At 34.9% G+C, this 19,774-nt stretch overlaps 1 protein-coding gene across 2 annotated transcripts in view; it reads left to right on the forward strand.

Annotated features, from left to right (window-relative positions):
* LOC138706239 (endoglucanase F-like) overlaps window positions 1-19,774 on the forward strand; it is a 219,349-nt gene that overhangs the window by 149,323 nt on the left and 50,252 nt on the right. For both annotated transcript variants that reach the window (XM_069835288.1, XM_069835287.1), the window contains exon 3: window positions 14,841-14,936. In XM_069835288.1, coding sequence (XP_069691389.1) covers window positions 14,841-14,936 — 96 coding nt within the window. The remainder of the gene's footprint in view (window positions 1-14,840; window positions 14,937-19,774) is intronic.

The following is a 19,774-nucleotide window of genomic DNA, read 5'->3' on the forward strand; positions in this document are numbered from 1 at the left end:
CCATAATATATAATGGAGAAACAAAGGAATATGACATCATAATGAATTATTCATTACACAAATTGGTGTAATGAATAAACGCGGGAGAGTATAGAGACAGAAATAATTTAATATCGTCCAGTTTTAAAGTACTTAACTGTAGCATTAATTTCTACATGACTTCAATTATCTGTAACGACATATTATTAATCAAAATTTCAAACAACTCATTGGCGTCATTTTGATTTGTGAATCGTTTCGGCTATCATTGCATTGTCGTCTCGAAACTTGGGTTCATGGAATGAGGTAGCGATTACGGGGGTTAGGTACAGCTTACAGCAGTAACATTTTGGAAATATTCAACTTTTTTTTTCTCCATTACTGTATCTTGTACAACAATGAAAATTAGTATGTGTGAAACACTGTCCTGCTGTATGAAAAAAGTATTTTTACGATTTAAAAAAATATTTACTTTTTTTTTTAATTCAGTTCACTGTGCAGTAATGAAGCGTTTCCCACATAACTAAAAAATTATCCAACATTCTATGATTAAATTTTTTGTGTGTCTTTATGTATGTCATATCTACAATATGATACAAGATCATTTCTTTACCATTGATAGATTGTCTGACAAAAAATAAATTCATTTAAATATGGTCAAATAACAGTATTTCCTTCGAACATAAAATAAAAAAAAAATATTTGATGCAAGATCACTTCTTTACCTTTGATAGATTGACAAAAAATAAATTCATTTAAAAATGGTGAAATAACATTGTTTCCTTCTAACATAAAATAAAAAAATATATATATTTTATGCAAGATCACTTCTTTACCTTTGATAGACTGACAAAAAACAAATTCATTTAAAAATGGTCAAATAGCAGTATTTCCTTCTAACATAAAATAAAAAAAATATTTATCAAGGAATGTAGTTGAAAGAGCATCATATTGTAAACATGAGTTTCAGCAATAAAATAAAAAAAGAGAACATGAAAAAGTTAACAAGTTTATGAGTTATGAGGGAAACGCTCCATCACTGCACAGTGAACTACCACCATTAAGAATTTAAAAAAAAAATATATATATATATATATAATTTTTTTAAACAGTAAAAATATTTTTTTCATATAGCAGGACAGTGTTTTACACGTACCAATTTTCATTACTGTACAGGATACAGTAATGGAGGAAAAAAATGTTGAATATTTCCAAAAATTTTACTGCTCTAAGCTGTACCTAACCCCTTAAGAAAAGTAGTTAACGAGAACGCTTCGCCTTGTTAAATTTAAATGTTGCGAGTATCAAGACTAAATGAAAAGATATATCAAAATTATATTTCAAATCCCAAATAACTTCACAATCCCAACCATGCTCACAATAACAATCCCGAACAGCGTAAACGTTTCACGCAGTTGTAGGTATTCGATAAATCCGCTGTCACTTTTTCTCTTAAAGGTATTCACACCCACTTTCTTAGTGCATAGTGAAGTTCTTTTCCGCCGAATCCTATACAGACTAGCATTGGAATTTGGCACGATGTAAACTGAAGCGACCTCCACCCAAGGTAAATTGCATGTAACGAATGTCAGTACCCTAGGCGGGGTCCAGTAACTACCGCGGCCTTCGTGGAGAACTGTTTTCGCATAAAAAAATATAGTACGATCTGCTAATGACTGAATATCGGTTGGGATGGTAAAATTATCACCCAATTTAGCCTACAGAAAAAATACGACAAACTAATTTATTATTATGAACTACTGCACTGCCACAGTTAAGAATAGGCCTCACTATTACTTGTTGTATGTACTAAATAGCGTAACAAATGCTTATAAGAAGATTTGGAAGGTTTTATAAAAATATTAATTGAGCTTTCCTCGCAGTATTTCATTTGTAATTTACGGATCACAGAATTAATATTTTGTATTTTATCTCAATTGTACCGTCACATGAACGAGTTAATGGATGTTAATTTTCAAGAGATTCGTTCTTCAATTTATTGTTATTTTGCAATATGATTTTATGCTTTACCATAGTGCATGCGCGTCTTTAAATACAAGCTTAATCAATAATAACCTAGCAACGAAAGATATGAAAGATTGATCGTACGTTGTTTTGTTTCTATGGCGATGCTAAATATTTTGCAAAAACTCTCTCTTCAGGCCATCTAAATAAATTTCCTGATGGACTCGTAAAACAAGAACAAAAAATAATGTGAACACTGTAGCGCAGTGTAATAACCATACTGAAAATTGTATGTTGTTCCCTAGTGTAGTCCTAAAATTTTAACTAAGTAACTAGTGTAATATCTTTAGAGTATTTTTCATATTCTCAGTTCTGGTTTTACTAAAGTTGTAGGCTATTTGAGACTTTTGTATCTGACATGATAGATGCAGTTGTGACGGGTGGTTAGAACAACGTCGGGGGTTCATCTAAAATAACACGTGACATTCCAGTGATGATAAATGAAGTTCCATTATTTAGGCGAGTTTGAAATCTACATCCATTGTTTCCACAATAACATCAGTTAAAAGGTACGCGACTGCGCATCCTTGCAAGAAAATGTTGAGCTCTGAGAAAGGATCGCCGAAGAGTTAAAAGCCTGCGCAAAGTATGTGGTGACAAGGCGGTGTCGCTGTCCTCGCTAGACAAAAGATCCAAACCTTCTCTCTCTCTCTCTTGTACGGAGAAGGACCCGAAGGCTTGCATTGCAGCCTGAGACTTATTGTGTTTACCACTCCTATTCTGTGATAAGTCGAACGGCTGCGCTTTTGTACAAGTACAGCACGCCGAACTTACCCCGGGCTATGGTACGGATGATGATATGTGGATCCATGGCCCATTTCTTTAAGGGCTTATCTCGACATTTGTCGTATCGCCTTATGAAAACCATAGGCAGGGCGAGTTTTCTGAATTTAGGAGACTAGTCAATAGGCTATGGGGTGATTCTAAATTAAATATGGCACCATCGGCTCTGAGAGAATGATGTAATATGGAAGAATGCGTGTTCTAACCGAAATGAATACACCCTATCCAATAATTGAGGAGTTTTTTTTAACAAGAATTCAACTGAAAAATCTTGAATTTGACACACAGAGCATAAAATATTTTGGATCTTGTATAACAGCATTGCACAGAACGACATTCAATGTTTCTAGAGGATACTGTATTTTTTGGAGCTCATCCCGAGCAACTTCGAAATACAATAATATAGAACAAGGCTGGGCAGCAAGAGCGGATTCTACTCTCTCACGGGGAGCCATATGATTTCTCTTCATCCCCTTTCTCCTACGACGAACACCGCGCAGCGTTGATTCAGTGACGGATGAATATTAAGCGTCCCCGTTTAGAGTCTAGTTCCGCTCCCGATGCCCAGCCCTGATATAGAGAATGGAAAGAGTGGAAAACCACGAGAAACCAAGTTTATTTTACACGTCTGTTTGCGTGGTACTACGAGTCACGTCAGAGTTTACAGAAAAACCTTTCACGTCAAAACGTTACAAATTTTCTCACCTTGTAGGTCGAGTACAAATGTGTCATGTCCAAAGAAACTTAAGGTGTGATTGGCACGGAAACAATGTTTTTTGTGTGATATATTGTAAATATTTATTGTTAAAATGATATGTGAACGCTTTCATATGAAGTTCTGTCTCCTGGCAAGATTTATATTTATTCAATGGAGAAAAGAAAGTCATAGCCTCATTGTAACGTTCGTTCAACTGCCCGATATGCCATTTCCCTTCATAAATATTAACTTCTAATCCTCCAATTCTAAAGTGGAACCTTCCCGTTCTTAAACTGAGAAGGAAAACAGGTGTCATAGCAACGGAACAAGTGAGTCACGAACTGCGCAGAGAGACTCCATATTGATCAAGTCACAGGTTGTACTTTAAACAATCAAGACATTCAACTACGGAATGTGTTGACTTCTACATCCGTTTACGGGTAGTCATGTTCTCACAACTGACACTGCATTGTACTCGCACTGGTGGGAGACGGAGAGTAGCATGGAACTGAGTTTTTCTTACGGTTGTCGAGTGCTAAAAAGGCCACCCAAAGACCGATTTTGATTCCTTGTTGTCCCATTCTTATGGCTGTGTGGAACTTTGTTTTCTTGAGAGCGACCAGTTCTGAACTGCTTCCTTGCTTGCATGATGCCACGGCTGGTGTCGGAGTCAACTATACAGGCTGTCCCATTTATCTTGTCCACCAATTTTAACTTTTTTGTTTGGATAGGTGTTGGAATTTTTGTTTTTGAGAGTTATGTTAGAACGAGGGGCTAACATGAGTGTAGAGATTTGGTGCATGTAACTACATTATAGTACAAGATACACGTGACGTCATTAATTTTTCAAATAGAACTACATACTTTAATCATGTTACATTGATTACACACATTAAGACGAGTTCAAAAATGTATCACAATGTCACCTTCCAAATCAATAACAACACAAAAATGCAAATTGAATGCCATCAGAATGTGCCGTTTGTTCTGGTGTCCCATTCACCTTGTGCATTAACTTACACAAAACGAAAGACGACTAACGTCCGTACACGCCGTGTGTTGTGTGTTTGCTGTATTAGCATGTAAACAAACCATAACAACCGTCGACGCCACAATCCACTACAGTGGCCTGCACGTTCTCCGGACCTGTTGCCACTCGACTTCTTCCTGTGGAGAACTGTAAAGGACAGTGCGTACCAGAACATTCTGAGAACACCAGATGACATGCAGCAACGCATTCGATAGGCTTGTGTGTCCATTCAGCCAGCAACATGCCGGGGAGTCATACGGTCTTTTAGAGAACCCCTTGAATGTGCATTAATGTGAACGGTCACCATTTGGAACAACTTCTGTGACTCTAAAAGCATAACATTATCACATTGGGTGTACATTTTTGTTTCGTTTTGTTGTTGTTATTGATTAGGAAGGTGACATTGTGATACATTTTTGAACTCTGTTCCATACACTGGCAGAAATTTCATGAGAAAATGTCTTCTCCCATGAAGAGTGGAATCAGCGCTTATTCCGTAACGCGAGTTCAGGTATGAACCCCTAGACCACGGCGATACGGCGCTGGACAACATACGGCACTGCTGTATGTAATTTTATGTCAAAAAAAACACACACTCGAAACTTCCCAGCTATTTAAATTTATATACTATAATTGCACAGTAGACATAAGACAAATTGTATTGTATAATTATTAATTTCAATTCAGGAATCCGCTCCTGAGCATGAGTTCTACTCTTTCAGGGGCGAGCTAATGTTTTTCTGTATATATTATATTTTATGTTACAATTATTAGCAAAATAATAAATAAATAAATATAGCCTACCTTTACTCCTATGAAATATTATTATACACTGTGTCCCGCTTAGAGGCATCGAGAAATAAGAGCTAATTTAAAGTATAAATAATGGTTTTATAACATAACATAACTTGATGTAAAAACTCTCCGAGTTTCGGAGAATGCTCAGTGCAACTCGATGTGTGCGCCTCGAGCTACCCTGAAGACATCTAAGAGGTACTCAACCTTCTGCCTAGTGTGCCATAACATTTGTGAAGTGATTAGCGCAGCTGAATTTATAATGCGTTGGCTAGTTTTTTCCAAAGTGTCAACTGTACTACAGTGGTACACAACATTCGTCACAAAGCCCCAGGAAGAGGTGAATGGGTGTCAAATCGGGTGACCTAGATGGCCAGGAAAGGGTTCTCCTTGTTGCTGAAAAACCGATCCTGGGGGAGTTGTTCAACAATAAAAGTTTTGCATATGTCCAGATACACATTCCCTGATTGTCGCTCGATGAAGGAGAATGGTCCAATGACGGAATGGCGCCAGGCTTGTTTCCACGATAAACGTTAATGCGCATGAACATGCAGCTATTTTTAAACCATTGGTGCATAAACCTGGACCGTTTCTGCATCTTGTCAGATGTGAATCAAAACAATATCTTCATCTGATTTTAAATGGTGAGCATTTATTTCCCATCCCTCTAAGCGGGTCACGGTGTACAATAGTTAAAACATTGTCTCTAATCGTTCTCAAGCTATTTTAGGCATAGGCTTGGCAGGACTTGGCTTTTCGAGGGCTGAACGCAAGGCTTAAATAGGGTTTGGCCCATTGTACGCACTATATTTGTGATTATTGTCCAAGTCTCAATAGGTTGCCTAGATGTCATTCATGAATCCGATGCTAAGAGATGGGACATCATGCCTGAGCCTTCAATGGAGCCAGATTCCATCCCCAGATGAGTAGCCTGATAAGCCTCAGGGGCCCTGAGCCTCAAGCCCTTTCTATATTAGCATCGGAATTCAATTCAATTCAATTCAATTTAATTTATTTGGCCATTAGACATACAGTTTTAGGCTTCGTCAGAATACATTGAAAAACATATAAATACATTTTTAAAAAACACTAATAACAGAAACAGTAAAATTTAAATAATGCAATGAAAACATGAAACAATTTGAAACTTTTACATTAAAGAAAACTAACTAAATTGCATTTAAACTTATTTATTACTTACTTACTTATTTACAAATGGCTTTTAAGGAACCCGAAGGTTCATTGCCGCCCTCACATAAGCCCGCCATCGGTCCCTATCCTGTGCAAGATTAAGCCACTCTCTATCATCATATCCCACCTCCCTCAAATCCATTTTAATATTATCCTCCCATCTACGTCTCGGCCTCCCCAAAGGACTTTTTCCCTCCGGTCTCCCAAGTAACACTCTATATGCATTTCTGGATTCGCCCATACGTGCTACATTTCCTGCCCATCTCAAACGTCTGGATTTAATGTTCCTAATTATGTCAGGTGAAGAATACAATGCGTGCAGTTCTGCGTTGTGTAATTTTCTCCATTCTCCTGTAACTTCATCCCGCTTAGCCCCAAATATTTTTCTAAGCACCTTATTCTCAAACACCCTTAACCTATGTTCCTCTCTCAGAGTGAGAGTCCAAGTTTCACAACCATATAGAACAACCGGTAATATAACTGTTTTCAGATTTTTTGACAGCAAAAACTTATTTATTAAAATACAATTTCATACAAATTTCTGTTGAAAAACTCAGCATCAGAATAAAAAGGATTATTTAATAACCAATTATAAAATCTAGTTTTGAAGCTATTGATTGGTAATTTATAATATTAACTTGGGAGCTTATTATATAATTTCATCCCCATAATTAAAAAGTTTGTGTTGCTCTTGTGTAATCTACAATATGGAATATTTGTTCACTCTTCCTAATTTCATGATCATGTATATTGGCCACTAATGAGTAATTGTCGATATTTTGTCGAGTGTAAAGTACTAGATTATATATATATATATATATATATATATATATATATATATATATATATATACAAATTTACGATTGTTAAAATCCGTGATTGTCTGAAAAGTGGCCGACAATGTTCCAGATAGATTGATTTACATAAAATTCTAATGGCTTTCTTTTGTAAAATCAAGACGCTTCCAATTTTGGTTCCATTTCCCCAGAAAATTAGGGCATATCGGATTATCGACTGAAAGAAAGAAAAGTAGGAATCTCGTACTAATCCCAAAACTTCATCCCAGCCTATGTTTACTACTGCAGATAATAAAAGAAATGAGAGGATGGTGGCGAATGTTGGTGGAATGACAGAGGTAATAACCTGAGAAACACCCCTGCAACTTCTGCTTTGTCCACCACAAATTCAATCACGAAGTGGCCTGAAATCTGCAATATAAGGCATTGTAATGTATGTAATTTGTCATCAAATATACAAAAAGAAACTTACAATTTCAATTGGGGTTGCATATAATTTTATATCGTATACACAACGAGTACGGCACGGAAAAAATCTCATAGTGGAAGTGAAAGAACTTCATAAACTTAAACATTAGAAAAATAACAGATCTGTACTCGACAGAGCGACTGCGGGACAGGATTTTCCAGAGTACTTTGATTTCTCCTAATATTCTTATTACTCTATTACCAAAATGTCATCCTTATGGAATTGAGTAATGTCTGTAGTTTAAAAGATGGGAAAACAATCTGCAATGAATGCGTAAATGAACATGTGTACAAGAAAACATTTCTCTCAATCGATCACGTGGAAGCGTCAAGGAAATCAGGGAGAAAATTTAGAAATGAAAACATCGACAACGGATGAGGTTCTTGAAGACGACTAGGGATGCAGACAAGATAATATGACGACGCTGGAGGATTTCCTTGCAAAATTAAAGAAAACTTTCCTTAAGGAAGTGTTAAATTGCGCTGTGAACGTCAAGAACACGAGGAACAGAAAGGAAATAAAACCTGCAAGCAAGAAATAGTGACAGAAGAATTAGCGTCAAATTGTTATCCTTGTCATAAACAATCTATAACCTTTTCTTTCCGCATTGCGCGGATATTTTCTGTTCCTGGGTCAAGTTTTCCTCGTAGCTGTCTTTTATTTCTTCCCGTCAATTAGTGACGTTAAACTGCCTCTTTATTTCACACTGTGATGCAATACGATAAAAACAATAATTGAAGTCTCATTACACAAGTGCTTTCAGGTATCAATTGGATGTTACATTAAAGGAAACATAGTTACGTTCGTGTAAGTATAAAGGCTGGTTCACAATAAACCGGAAACGGAAACGACAACAAGAACGAGACTGGAAATAATGTTAAAATAAATGTATTTAAATGTGAGCATTCACAATAGTTAATTGTGAATGCTCCCATTTACATACCGGTACATCTATTTTAACAGTATTTCCGTTTTCGTTCTCGTTGTAGTTTCCGTTCCTGGTTTATTGTGAACTAGCCTTAAACATTTTAATGATAACGAAAATACGAGTGTTTTAAAAGGAGGCTTCTTCTTTCTATGTAGTGCAGTGGTTATGCTTACTACTGAATCCAATAGGACTTACCATCACTGACCAAGATTGTGAGATAAATCCTCGAAGACACGCGAAGACTTTGGGCCGTATTCAAGAACATCACTCCAACTTCACTTCGTCTTGACTTCCTGAAGTCAGAAGTTAGATCATACAAAGTGCCGGATCCATATTCAGAGACAATACTTACATTTCCCTTCACAAAGTCAAATGTAAATAAAAAGCAAGTGAACTTGGAGTTCGACGTTATCATAAAAGCCCTAATGACGTAGGTCTAATACTTCCAGCCCATAGCGGCTTAGAGCGTAAAGAAGGGCTACATTTCACTTTAAATGCTTTATTTTCAAAAACATCTACTGAAAGGGAAAGAATCACAGATGAAATATAGGTCTACATCAAAGAACTTGCTTACAAAAGTGAAGGCGTGGTGGAAAATAAATGGGACGTTGTTTTGTTTTCGGCAAAGAAGAAGAAATGGCGTAAAGTTTAGTGATAAAAACTTATACAGATGATAATATTAATTACATGAAAATGAGTCCACAGCGAACAGCGGATCAGTATAGACGTGTGCGGAAGGAGTTCGGCAGTGAGGAAATATTGACACCGACATCGCGTAACAGTGTAATAATGACGAATATTGGAGAAAATAGTCAATCAGAAGCAAACATTGGAGAGACATACAAGAAGTAGGAAACTCTACAGAAGGAAAGCGATCTAATGAAAAGTAAGGTGAAATATCTAGGAGAAGATCAGAGAAGAAAGAACTTATTATTTTTTGGAATCGAAGAATAGTGAAAAAGGATAAGATACAAGTAATAACCAGGGAGTAATAATAAGTAGTGAAGGGTTTTTGAGAATAAGATTATTAGGAAAATATTTGGGACTAAGAGGGATGAAGTTACAGGAGAATGGAGAAAGTTACACAACGCAGAGCTGCACGCATTATATTCTTCACCTGACATAAATCCAGACATTTCAGATGGGCAGGGCATGTCGTCCTATCACGTATGGGCGGATCCAGAAATGCATATAGAGTGTTAGTTGGGAGACCGGAGGGGAAAAAGACCTTTGGGGAGACGTAGATGGAAGGATAATATGAAAATGGATTTGAGGGAGGTGAGATATGATGATAGAGACTTGATTAATCTTGCATAGGATAGGGACCGATGGCAGGCTTATGTGAGAGTGGCAATGAACCTGTGGGTTCCTTAAAAGCCATTTGTAAGTAAGTGATATAACTATAATAAAGAAAGTGGGTATGGAAATATAATGAAAGTGTAGAAACTACTTCGTCTGAAAATATACAGAATAGATTAGTGGGAATAAGTGGTCAGTGAACGTTAGTGATTCAAGTGAATAAATAAGTTGACAACTATGAAAGATTTCAACTTAATGTAAACAATATTGGGAACAATTAGTAAGGAATTGAGGGAAGTGATTGTTTAGTTAAATGAGATTAGTAAGACTAAGATAGATAACTGGGAAAGGGTAGGGTAAGTAGAAAAGAAAGGAAGGAAACAGAGGTGAGAGACGTGATAGAAAAGTGATCAGGGTCATTTATATGTAACAGCCGGATGTTTAAAAAAGCGTGAGCAGAATTTGTATCCAAGAGAGTGATGGCACTGTATGCAGAAATGTGAAGGACCATTACGGCCGATGTAAGCTGGTGGAATATCATAACATCATATCATATCATATCATATCAACATATATCATATCTTATCATATCATATCATATCATATCATATCATATATCATATCATACCATATCAATTACATGAAAATTGAATTAGAATTTTATTGTAACATTATAACTCTGAATATAAATTCTGCGTTTCCTATCTACTGAAGTCTGATATAACTGACAGTAAAGTTGGAGTGACGTTCCTGGTTACGTCTCTTATTCTGGACAAGAAGAGTGCTGGAAAGGTTTCCTCCGACAACTTCAATAACTTCTCTCCCTAGCATAGTTGAAACATGATATAATTGAAAGAAGTGCGAATACAATGAAAAAAGTATCCACCCACAAGGCTTAAATATCCAGTCTTTATCATGTTAGGTGCTGAATCCGATGATCTCGGGTTCAAACTTTCCGATAGATTTTAAACGTTAATAAAATTTTGATGCTATGTAATGTTGTAGATGAACTTGCTTTAGGTATTAGACGGCTATTGGGAAGTCACTGGTCATTTATGGCCCACTCCAAAATTAAAATCTTGAGGTAGCACAAAAGGTCTGTATCAGTGGCCTAAGTCCGTGGAGGTTTGTCCGACCATACCCTTGGAATTCATCCCGGTATGGAGAGAGAACCAAGAGACAACTTTACAACTTTCAATGAAATTCACTGGAATCACATCAGACTAATTTTCAAAACACTAAAGAGTCTATCGCATGTAAGCCAATATCACTACATGCGGAATAAGCAAAAATTCGATATACCACTTGGCATCGTTGCTTCGGGCTAGCGTATTCATTAAGGCAGGCAATATTTTAACACTACTATAGGACAGGGCATAGAAATAGCATTTTTTCGGCGTGCAAAGATTTCGTAACTTTGAATAACATGCATAATTGAAATAAATAACATTATAAATGTTTATTTGAGACAAAAAGACAAAACAAAACAGTATCATAGTTATCAAAATGTTCTGGTTCTATTTTCAGATATTACATAAAGTTATATAAATAGAAAAAAACAATTCTGAAATAAATTTGCATTTCTAAGAAACATAAAACATAACGCTAAATAAAGCGTTAATATTTTTTTTTACTTGAGATTGTACACTTGATCTCAAACATACGAAAAGAAAAATCCTAGCCTTTTAATAAGGGCCTAGTAATTAAATAAAGACTGGAGAACAGATTATTATACACTGAAAGCTTTTAATAAGGGCCTAGTAATTAAATAAAGACTGGGGAACGGATTATTATACACTGAAAGATAGAGATAATGTTTCAAATAGGCTAATTGATTACTTATACATATATAACAATTGCTAAAACAGCTAAGACATTTCGCAGCACGCGCTACGAGCGTACTAAGCTAGCCCCGGCTATCCACTGGTTACTAGTACAGAATTCAAATCATATCCTATCGCTAACACTGTTTATGTATACGAAAAACGCCGATCATCCAGCGGAAGCCCGCGCTAAAAATGTCTATGAATACGGCCCTAAAAGTTCAGTCTGGTCTGTGAGTATAAACAACTGTAACGATTCAAGACTGCTTGACATTCGAGACTCGACAGTTTCCGAAGTCTTGAAACGCTCACAAGCAGTTTTTACGTTAAACGACGCGATGTAGTCAATATTGTCGTGCGGGTTTTCGGCTTTGCTGGCGCTGCTAGTCTTGCTTTCTCGATCATTGTTCAACTCTAGTTTGAATATTGGAAAATGCTGTGGTCAAAATTCTTACAGTGATCATTGATTCAATATGATATTAAAATAGGTTTAAGTGTTACTAAGTTCTGAATATGTGGCGAAAAATTGTTTCGCTTCCTTTGCTTCGTTCGTATTCGTGGAAAAACAACTCAAGTTCCAAAGTAATTTACATATAGCTTTGTTAAAAATAGGTAAGAGAAAAAATCGACGGGAATACTACAACAGCACTTACTACTAAGGAAAACTTCAAACTAGGCAAATTTGGAAAGGAAGCTGTATGTAGACTTTTACGAGGACTAGCAACTTTAAGGAAAGAATTTTCTATTCGAAGAAGTCGTTAAGAGTTTAGATGTGACGCTACACAATATAATATTTCCGACAGTTACAAGTGGCGGTGGCTGGCGCTTGTTACCAATACCGCAGAGAACTGTTAAGAGTCTTTCTGGCGACCTTATTATAAAGGCACATGCTGAAAATCGTCCTGTAGATGGGTGAATCACTGAGGTTCTTGAAATGCACTCCACATGTTAACACCTCGAGTTAACCCAGAAAGAGATGCGATCTTGCATATGTTTATATTTAAGACACATGTGAGTCACCCTGCTGAAGGCCAGAGGCATGACATGTCTTTTAAGTGTCATCTAAAGACCAACCGTAGCTCAGTTACTCGGCTTGATTTCAATCCTTGATAGATACTGAGAGATCGAAAAGTAGAGTACTTCCAGTAAACAATATATTTATTTGTTCATTAAGGTGTCACAGAAATTTTTCTATCTTAACATATTACTCACACATTTCTCAAAATGACATTCTCATTTACATGTATAATTTTTTAGTAGGTTATTTTACGACGCTTTATCAACATCTTTGGTTATTTCGCGTCTGAATGAGATGAAGGTAATAATGCCGGTGAAATGAGTCCGGGGTCCAACACCGAAAGTTACCCAGCATTTGCTCGTATTAGGTTGAGGGAAAACCCCGGAAAAAACCTCAACCAAGTAACTTTCCCCGACTGGGAATCGATCCCAGGCCACCTGGTTTCGCGGCTAGACGCGCTGTTACTCCACGGGTCTGTACTACATGTATAATAAACTTAATATTCGTATATCGGTAATAGTTATGACATATTATAAATCATACATATAGGCTCAAGTTTACAGGTTGTTACTTGAACTATCTAGAAGGCGCGTCCAGAAAGTACGTTTTCCTGGGGTAGTTTAGATAAAGAAAACACAATTTCATGGTAAAATTTATTTTGAATAGATACAGCAATTGTTGAGCTATTTTTCAACATATTCCGCACCGGAATTGGACATTTATCAACCGTGGGATCAACTTTGGTATCCCTGTGTTGTAGTGTTGTAGAAGTCTGCCGTCTGGAATCGGAACCAGTGTGTAACAGCTGTCTTCACCTCTCTGTCACTGTGTAAATGCTGACCGGACAGGAATTTCTTGGGGTGTAAGAAACGAAGGTAATCGCTCGGCCACATACAGATCGGCGCACAACAGATCTTTTGCAGGAGTTCCTCTTGGAGGTATTTCAACAGCCACCCTACAGCCCGGATCTCGCCTCTCAGCGATTACCATCTTTTCTTACACCTCAAAAAATTCAATTTTAATTTTTTAAAACAACTCTGAACTTTTTTGAGTACAGTGGAAGCTCTTAAGTTCGACAGAAAACAGGTTCGACATCCTATAGTTCGACTGCTTACGTAGGAGAATTAGACACGCCCTTATACGGGCACTAAGAAACGGGTTTGCCATTTGAATGGGAATTGGTTCTGTGTCTTGTAGTGATACTTTTGTTAAAGGAAAACAGAATATTTGATTGATTAGGACATCCATATTGAATCACTGATTTTAAATTAATGAATTCTTCTTTTTCTATTTGAGAATTGTGCCGTTTGTGAGACGGAACTGTCGAAACCCACTGTGGTACTAGAAGCGCATACACAAGTCTTGGGGCGGGCAGGGAATGCAAGTACAGTACTGTATTCGTTGATGGCTAACCAATAAGAATTTGCATTCATTTCACCTGCCACACCCACTATCCTTATTGGACTGAACTTTCAATTCCGTTCAGTCGAACTTAGGAGAGTCCACACCTGTGGGGTAACGGTTAGCACGTCTAGCCGCGAAACCAGGTGGCCCGGGTTCGATTCCCGGTCGGGGCAAGTTACCTGGTTGAGGTTTTTTCCGGGGTTTTCCCTCAACCCAATATGAGCAAATGCTGGGTAACTTTCGGTGCTGGATCCCGGACTCATTTCACCGGCATTATCACCTTCACCTCATTCAGACGCTAAATAACCTAAGCTGTTGATAAAGCGTCGTAAAATAACCTACAAAAATAAATAAATCCACTGTACTAATACTTGTAACAGCTAGCTTATATTCAGTGTTGCAGATATTACTTTGTGTCTTTTGTTAATACCTAAATGCATTAAATAAAAAAGACCTGGCCATCCTAGAGGCTTGGCGCTCAACACCTTGTCCAACTTGCCATCTTCGCACGATGTTGGACTAATATCTAGATTTAATTAGGCCTAGCCTACAGTATATCCGAATGGCAGCAGTTTTCATGTATGTTCTTTTGTTTGTTCCAGCTGGAGATTTCGTCAAGTTCGGCTTCACAATGGCGAGCACAACAACGCTACTAGCCTGGGGTTATCTCTCATATAAAGATGCCTACGAATCAGCAGGTAAGGTTTGCCTGATTACTACGAGGTCCTTTACAGACATTCTTTCATTCGGGACAAATAATATAACATCATTTTCATGTTCTTCATTGATTATTATTAATCTAATGATCGCGTGCTGTTCGAATCCGGTCCAAGATCATCACTCTCAGTGTCAGGTTGTATGTCTACGAAACTAGCGAGTTCGGGTTTAAATTCCGGTTGATAAAAAATTTCCTAATGTAATGTAATGACACTTACTTTATGTTGAAATTGGTGGGAGATTTATTTATGTATTTATTTATTTATTTATTTACTTACTTAAACTACACCACCAACAGAAGCAAGCTTCCAATTATAGGTGGCTTACATTGATATATATGCAAACTACATAATAAGAAAAAAACGAAACAAACAACACAAACAAAAGAAAGATAGATACATAATAGATGCTAGAATATAATATTGCAGTTATTGTGCCAAATGTCAATATAATAATGCGAAATTATTTGAAAACTAGAATAAAAATCATTATAATACACTTATTCATAATTTAAATATCTAAGAAAATACAATTATTTTTAATATTGTATGAAATTTGTTAACTGTTAAACTGAAATCTTATTGAGAATCACTGTTTAAAGATAGAGAATTGTAAGTATTACACATAACAAACAATGGAGAGTTCTTGAAGAAAAGAGTTCCAGGAATTGGAATAATAAAAGGTTGCCTATGACGTAATTCTGTTCTTTTTACCTTAAACTGAAGGAATTTAAGAAAATCACAGTTATTCAATATACCGTTAACAGTCTTATAGACTAAAATTTAGCTATTTATTAATCGTCTAGATTTTAAAGTTTTATAATTAAATTAAACAAGTAACCGATTATATGAAATTTGCTTTTCATAAGACGGCACGTGATGTTTTTCAAAATATAACTAACGTAAAAATTGTTTCTGTATCCTTTCTTTTTACATCTGATGGAGCTGGAACTGAGGTGACCATATTATTACAGACGCATACTCTAGGTTACTCCTGACTAGAGTTTTATATAGAGTATCAATAGTATTTATATTTTTTAATTCCTTTGTATTTCTGATTATAAATCCTAATTTTCTATATGCATCAATTACCATGTGATTTAAGTGCATTGTGTGTGCACCATGTCATAGATGCAGAAACATCCAGTGTTTTGGATCTATGAAAGAACGAAGAATAAATATTGTGATTTTTCGAGGTTTTCCTCATTCCACTGGAAGCAAGTGTCAATAAGGCTCCTATTTGGGAACTATTAGTATGTAATCTCAAGAGCTGTTGGTTTCCGACCCAGAATCTAGGAGATGACATTTACTATTGATAACGAAGGGAAGGGAAGGTAAACAGTACTGTACTGTGCCGAAACTGACCAATCAGAGCACAGTAAACAATGTAGGCAATGCGACCATGTGCACTATGAGTCAATCAGAATCCATTTAACCCGACTCTGCTTGTAAACTCTGTTACACAGAAAAATCTCATACATTTCTAAAATTTGACAAACTTTACAAAGTCAGTTACAGACATTTGCAATGGGATTATGCATTACGCAGTAATTCCGACAGTTTAGAAAGGAAACCCTAAGGAACAGAGCACAATTTTCCCAATCTTTACTACTCCCAATGGATATGTTCGCCATGTTATCCTACGTCGTTGTTCTTGAAATAACTCCTATGTGATATATTTATCAATTTTCAGATATTTGCTTTATTAAATAACTCAAATAGTGATACAGCAAATAATAAAATCTTCTATATGTAATTATATTTCTTTCTTTCGAAAATGTAAGAATTCACAATCTCCTATGTACCACTGCCATAGCATGAATAAATGTGTTTTTTCTTTCTACTGAAAAATTTATACTTTTCATCGGAAGTATATTTGATCCCTTATAGGCGAAATTTTTCTAGAGGAATTATAACTACTTTATATACTCATTCTAGTTTTTCTTTGGAAGAAAATAAGGAAATTTATAAAGATTATTATAAGAATCATCCTTTTGTGGAAATTTCTGATCTAAATATTAGGAACAATGACGATTATGTTATATAAATTCGCTAAGTCATATTTCAACAATACAGAGGAAACATAAAATATCGCCAACAACATTTGAAATTCTTCAGATTTCCTGATGTGACTGATCTAATATACTACCACGTCGATTAGTCTACGTTTTAAATGACCGTGGGACTCGCGAAATTTTACAAGTTCCACATTTTTACTGGAAGTTCTTAATATTATAGTATTTTAAACACACTATTGTAAGTTAATAGTGTTTGTGTGATAACTTATGTTGAACGTTTTATTTCTTGTTTATAAAAGTTAATTCTTTTCATAAAATTAATAAATTCTCTAAAAATATTAGAAATTCTTACATTAATTATAATAATATTCTACTCTTAAATTTATTATTATCATCATCATCATCATCATCATCATCATCTTTACTCTGGTTTTAACTTCTATAACTCTTCTCTTACTTACACAAAATTTCAGCTTTGTATTATTTGTTTTTCAGACGTGCGCAATGTCTCTTAATACAAATTCAAGCATATTTTTTTTGGACAATCGTACACTCTTCTGGTACTTGCCGATATTGTTTACAAATCTCGTAAGTTGACAAAGTCACACGTTGCCTACTTGCTGCACGAACAAACGCAACGTGATAGTGGAATTTGTATAGTTATTGAAAGTAGGAGCAGTATTGCATCCTCTGACACGCCAACTAGTACTTCATCACAGAACTATTCACTCAAATATATAATATTTACTTATAATAAATAAATAATATATAATATTTATATATATATAAATATTATATTACTTTTAAGTATCCGTTAAGTGCCTGAATAAAAATTGAATTAAGTATTTACACCGAAGTAAGAGAAACAATGTATAACTTATATCATCTTAGCAACGATATGAAGATCTTTCTTATAGCAGTAATTTTTATTTACGAAAGAAACTGATCTTCAATATTTTAATTAATTTAAATGAAAATCGTCCACGTAAGCTAATAGCATGCAATAGACATGAGTTAAGTGCGTTAATAGAATTCGAAAATACGAGTAGAAAATTTTTTTTCTCGATTCTATAAATAATGACGCACACAATTGTATCGACATTTTCACGCAATATATAACATTGAGTAAGGGAAATAATCTGTTGCAGCTATAAGTTACATCTCACACCTTAAAATGTATCTAAGTGCTCCATTATAACACTGTAAAAATTACAGCAAATTATGGCTACAACTTCTGCTTTTGCAATGTGACTCCATTATTTTTACTTCAAAAACGTATTATTAATGTTTCTTTTAAAGAAACATATCAATTATCTAAGTAAACTTAAATTTTTCGGATTTTAATGTATCAGAACTTAAGCGAATATGAGAAAGGAAATTACTTATTTTCTTTCACAAACATCAACTTATTTATAACGCACATTCTCACTCTTTTAACATAAAAAGCCTCCTGCTCTTTACAAGAAACAAGTTGTTATAGGCCCACAACATCTGAATCAAATCATAGTTTTTGTTATGGTAGAAAATTGTATAATATTTTATTATAAAGATTTCTTTATATTCATAAACTCAATACGCGTATGTAGGCAGGTTTAACAGTGAACAAATTAATATTCCATACTGTAGATTACATAAAACTAGTACAAATTTTTCGTCGTGGGGATGAAATTATATAATAAGCTTCCTAGTCAATATTATAAGTTACCAACCAATAGTTTCAAAGCTAGATTTTATAATTGGCTTTTAATTAATCCTTTCTACTCTATAGATGAATTTCTTAACATAACTTCATACGAAATTGTTTTTTAATAAATAAAGTTATTTAGATTAGTTACAATTATTAATAAGAGTGAAGTTTTTTCATTAATTTTAGAGTTTCAAAATGCTTTGTGTTTTCATTCTAATTACTGTTTTCAATTATATGTGTATTTTAAAATGTATGTTTTTTTGTGACGAAGCGTATCACTGTATGTTTAATGGCTTAATAAATTGAATTGAATTGAATTGATAAATAATAGATTTTTTATATAATAGTTTTCTAATTTATTTTTATTTTTATTTCATTAGTTGGTAGACTCTAATTCAGGGATGTGGAAAGCCTGTTTTACGTGCTCATGTTACAAGCAATACAAATCCAATAAAGTTCACTTTCAGCAAAATAAAGTACAATAATCGCTCTTACGAAAATGTTGTGCAGTTTCTTGTGAGCACGTAGTGCAGGCACTTCCACATCCCTACTCTAACTATATTAACGAATTACAAAGTGATTCTGCATTTTATTTTCTGCATTTGATTTTAATGTTTATTAATTACTAATTACAGTTAATAATAATTAAATGATTTCGCATTTTGTTTTTACTATATTCGTTCTTTCTTCTTTCTTTCTTGTTTTATTCTTTATTAATTACAATGAATAATTATTAAATGGTTCCACATTCTGTTTTACTGCATCTTATTACGTTTATTCTTTAGTAATTTATTTTAATTAATAATTACTCAATGGTTCCACATTTTGTTTTTGTTTTGTAAAACAAAATCATTGATTTTTGTAGGCTTCTTAAATGTTTGCATTTATTGATCTCACTCATAAACACTAATATTGCTCTTTCTGAATCCATTGTATTTTAAAGTGTGTATTTTCATTTGAATAAATTATTATTATTATTGTTATTATTATTATTGTTATTATTACATTATTAAGTATTAGCAATTTTACAACTACATATTTATCGTACACGTTCTCGTATAAGTCCTCTGAAACAGCACAAGTATAAATGAAGTATAATATATATTTTTTAATTA

Source organism: Periplaneta americana, chromosome 9, assembly GCF_040183065.1.
Source record: "Periplaneta americana isolate PAMFEO1 chromosome 9, P.americana_PAMFEO1_priV1, whole genome shotgun sequence".
NCBI lineage: Eukaryota > Metazoa > Arthropoda > Insecta > Blattodea > Blattidae > Periplaneta > Periplaneta americana.